The sequence below is a fragment of the Antedon mediterranea genome, chromosome 6, assembly GCF_964355755.1.
Source record: "Antedon mediterranea chromosome 6, ecAntMedi1.1, whole genome shotgun sequence".
NCBI lineage: Eukaryota > Metazoa > Echinodermata > Crinoidea > Comatulida > Antedonidae > Antedon > Antedon mediterranea.
The window spans coordinates 31,162,161-31,167,227 of NC_092675.1; the positions used below are offsets into that span (position 1 = coordinate 31,162,161).

Below are 5,067 nucleotides of genomic sequence, written 5' to 3' on the forward strand. Positions count from 1 at the left end.
CTATATGAATAAATAAATCCACCCGAGAAAGTACACATAGCGTACGAAGTTCAAGCTAATATTTGACTTCTGTGTGTACTTACTGATCCTTTTTAACTAACTCGTAAAAATCCTTCAAAAGCACGCTCATAAAATTTACAATCGAGTTCTTTACTGTGTATGCAATGAACGAGCATTCTTTTTTTTTTAAAGATAAATTGTGTTTAGAGTTATAACTAATTAAAACTAAGAAACACAAACTTAATTGCGTTTCGAGTAGAAAACTGTTTACACGAATCATTCGTCATAGTGGATAACAATCGGTAAGAAGATAATTAAAGACTGCTATTCAAATTCTCTGCTGTTTTACGAACTCCTAACAAATTCGTTTCAAGTTAAGGAAAAAACTAGTTAAAACTAAGATTCACGAATCGAGTTATTACTATTTGAAACTAAAAAAAACACAACGTAAGTTTCGAAATAGGTAGAAAACTATAGTTAACTAAACTTAAAAACACAAAATAGTGCGTTTCGAATTAGGTAGAAAATAAACTAGTTAAAGCTAAGAAGATAGCGTTTCAAATAACAGTTAATTATTTTAAACTTAAAAACACAAAAGAAACACTGTAACTTAATAGGCTGGACAATTATGTTAATATGGAGGATCAGAGATCACAAAACGGCTTGGCAACTGTCAATTCTAATTCCAACTTCCGTCTAACATACGGAGGATCTAAAAGTTATAGGCCTACTAATGTTAAACACTTACCTGATGCAAATAAGGCAAATGTCATAACAAAACAAGCGACGATAATGGGTAAACGTAACATTATGTTAATCAAATTAGGTTAGTATGTTAATTGTCGCAGTGACAGTAGTTTTCAGAGTGGTAGGTCTATGCCGGGATTATACACTGTAGGCCTATACTCGCAAAACAATACTCGCAAAACAATACAAAACATAAGACAGGTGATAAAATAATCCAAACGTAAGTGGCGCCTTTATATTTCACTTTTGATGGGTAGACTCTGCTGCAGGTTGCAGATTACAGCACCAATTTAATAACAATAAAACAGCGCTCGCTGGTGGTAAGTGTTTGCACAGGCTTATAAATTGCCCGTTATCTTTACTTTAAATATATTTGCAAAAAGGTCAACTAGAATTGAAGCAACTTTAGACTCTCCTTTGGTGTAAAGTATATCGTTTAATAATTCATGACGCATGTAATACAAACGACATGGACACACTCTCAGCTTGTTCAATGTAAATCTATCGAAGACGTTAAATACAGGTTTATAAAACATCATGCCAGTCAGTGCGCCGCCGAGCATGCCGATTTTATAAGTCTTTCCACTAGTCTTCAAATAAATTCAAAAGAGTATTATCATGATGTATTGAATATTTTATTGATTAATACCTGTACACTACTACCAATCTCTGAAAACATGGCAAACCATCACATTTCCTGATTCCTGGGAAGGATTTTAACAAGAAATCTTCATAAAGTCACGTTAAGATACATTGTTAGTAGCAATTGGGTGTTACAATACACATTACGTTTTAGGCTACACCAACTTTAAAGTATTAAACTACATCATTTCCGATATCAGTTGTATGGTCTTAAACTGCATCATTTCCGATATCGGTTGTATATGATACTACTGTTATAAATTCTTCGGGAGTTTCAGTCGTCATGGCGATGGTGGACATCTTCGTATCATCAGTTGCACAGTTTAAACACGCCCCACGTCCTTGGTGAGTAACCCGGATGGCTGACTCAACTATGCTATAGTCAAGATGTGCGTATGGCAATCGAATATGGTAGTTCAAATGACCACACCTGCGAGAGAAAGTTAAAAGATTTAAAAACGTTGATTATTTTAATTCAAATTAGGCAAAATGTTTCCTTTTGATCATTATTTTAATAATTGATTAAACTTTTTTTCATTTTGCTTTGATATTTATTCGACACAAGCGGTCAAGGGTTTGCCAACGAAGGGCTAAATAACACGTTAGTTTCCGCACTGATTCTGTCTGTCTATTGTCCATCCGTGGTGCAGCAAAACATTATTTGTCGGCTTGTCATACGTAATGGCTTTCTTCTATTTCTACTTTTTCTGAAACAAATACATTAAACCATTATATTTAATAATTATGTAATGTTACATAATGTCAACCCTCACTTACCGGTCATATATCAGAAAGTCGTCCTTAGCGCCCTCTACAGTTTCCCAGATATTTAACCAATATTGGTCTTGAAGTACTGGTATACTGGTACGTTTACCAAGTTCTGATTTGTAAACCCTGGACCAAAATTCCTTGTTATTTATAATCATGAACTTGATATTGTTTTTATTTTCTAGAATAAATGTCTGTCGAAGAATCTCTAACCTGTAATATAGACAATAGAGCTATTAATAATTGTTGTAAATAAACTTTTATATTTCATAGATATATATTTTCAAAAATATATAAGATATAAGTGTAGACAAGACTTAATGGAGAAGAATTTAAACGTTGGTTCCCAAGAATTCAACTTGTACGCTACACAACGCAATAATTTGACTAATAACAAGCCAGTGACCAAGTCTGAGCTGTCGCTTTTGATTGGTATAACCATGGACCTATAATATTAGAATATAATTTAAATCTAATTTATAGGTCCATGGTATAACCATGGTCCATGGTATATAACCATGGTCCATGGTATAACCATGATCTGTTCCTTAATCCATGGTCTAACCATGATCTGTTCCTTAATCCATGGTATAACCATGATCTGTTCCTTAATCCATGGTTTTCTCTAGTGGATTCGGTTAAACCCCGTTTCCACAGATAGTTTATCGGTTAATTTTTGGCTGCGGAAACACGGCCTTACTTCTAACGTGGCAAAGCCAACACATAATTGACATACTTGGAGGCCTGCGACAGACAGAAACCTCAGCTAGCCGACAGAAGAGCCATGATGGTAACATTGCCAACAGATTCTGACAAAGGACTGCGACCTCCAATCTTCCAGTCTGGAGTTTTCTCACATCGCCACTTGGAGTTGAATGGGTCGTTGTCGTTGGAGTCTTTAGACTGAACTATTACAAACGTTATCAGACATAAACACGTCTTCAACATCTCTATTGAGCTCATTTTCCCTGCAATATAATAACACACAGTGTACTTCAACTGGAATTAAGATGATGTGAGCAGAAAGGGTGGAGTTACACTCTTCCCTGGCATGAGGTAAGAGGAGGTAAGGTCTAAACCACGGCTTGTAAAAGATAATAAACAGAAAAACTGTGGTTTGTATAAGACTGGAAAAATGTGGTTTGTATAAGACTAACTATAGCTAATTGTAGTAATTGTAATTTTTTGGCTCTTATTTTTGTTATAGAAAAACTATAGTTTGTCTTTTTCAAACAATGGTGGTTTGTAGGACAGAATAGGTAGTGTGTGTCACATGGCGCCCCGTACTACAAGATCGGTTACTGTATTTTCAGAAAGTTAACGGGAACTACTATAAGTTCCTGCATCGTGTAGGGGTTTGCCGATTGCACGTAGCTATATGATTAGTGCATTTAAGACGATTGCCATCTACTCTTATTGTTCAGTAAATATGTTATAGAAAGAAATAAAAATCTTACCTTTTAAGGGAAAAAGCAGCTCAAAATGTGAAGGATCAAGCAGACTAGATTGTGAACAAAGCTAATTGTCACAAAATAAAGGAAATGACAAAAACTGAACAAGTCGTTGCGACATATTCGCTTCCTTTTGTACGAAGGTCATAAATTTGGAAGTATACGAACTAAATAACAATTGATGCCGGTGTAAGATTTAAATCTGTCCGGTGTTTGAAAGTGTCCACTGGACAATTTTCAGCATTGAATATTGTAATACTAGCTGTTGAAAATGGCCGCAACCACCCGGGCAGCTTTCATCGATAAAAAAGTAGGACCATCGAGACATCGACATCATATTAACCCCGTAAAAACTAGGGCACTGGACGTTCACCAACTCCCGTTAGGGTAATTATAATTCCTTAGAATACCAACTTGAATCGCAAAATATCAAGTGGATTGAAATAAATATTACTATTATTATATCTGGAGACATATAGTCTAATCAAATTAAATTGTTTGTTTTTGATTGAGTATATACAACCTGTTGTCAATTTGAAGTAAATCGACAACTTGAAAAATATATAGCCTACTGTATTATTATTTCGAGGGAATGAATATCACTAAATCATATAGGCATAGGGCCTACCTATTTCGTTATCTCGAAATATTATTTCATTCGAAATTCGAATTACTACTTCGCGAGAGAACGAAATAATTTCCCTCGAAATTATTTCGTTCTCTCGATCATCATCATCATCATCATCATTCCTTGTCTCGAAGTAGTAATTCGTTTTTTATATTATTCAGTTCTTGAAATCTTATTTTGTTCTCCCTAAATATATTCGTTCCCTCAAAATATTTTTCAGTTCTCAAAATATTATTTTGTAATATTCATAATACTGCTACTAATTTAATAATATCAACTGATAACAAAAGTTCTTTAAACAAGTAAGTTCGTCATTGTTAAAGTCAGTTCTTTTTCATTATATTTTTTTCACAGATGCCTGATTTTTGTTTTTATTTAATAAAACATTGAATTGGTTAGTCACAATATTTGCTTTGTTTCTAGAGACTTTACATTATTTATTTATTTATCTAAAATACATTTGAAAAATATTGTTGATGCATATTACCAAAAAATATTTGTTTTTTATATTTTATATGGCAAAATAAACACCTTAATTGCGCATCATAATTATTCGTTCACTCAAGGGTATTTCGGTTTTTTGTTTTTTTCGAATATTAGGGTATTTCGTTCCCAATACAAACAGTCCAATACCGTTATACATCAAATTCATAGAATAATGGCTTATATTGAAATGAAGCGTTTAAAACGTCTTTGCCACAATGTCTGTACATGCAGCTGAGTTTAAAAAATCGCGGTTGTATTTTTGTTTTATATGGACATATAAACATAGAAACCACCAGCTAATACCAGAAATACCAACAGCTTATGTATCAATTTTTAAAATCAACA

General features: G+C 33.6%; 1 protein-coding gene across 1 annotated transcript; it reads right to left on the reverse strand.

Moving 5' to 3' along the window:
* Positions 1-1,366: 1,366 nt before the first annotated feature.
* LOC140052705 (selenoprotein Pb-like) lies at positions 1,367-3,718 on the reverse strand. Its single transcript, XM_072098390.1, has 4 exons — positions 3,615-3,718; positions 2,894-3,125; positions 2,167-2,370; positions 1,367-1,819 (listed from the first exon to the last, which is right to left on the reverse strand). The coding sequence occupies exons 2-4, from the start codon at positions 3,118-3,120 to the stop codon at positions 1,600-1,602; spliced, it is 651 nt and encodes a 216-aa protein (XP_071954491.1). The 5' UTR covers positions 3,121-3,125; positions 3,615-3,718; the 3' UTR covers positions 1,367-1,599.
* Positions 3,719-5,067: the final 1,349 nt, after the last annotated feature.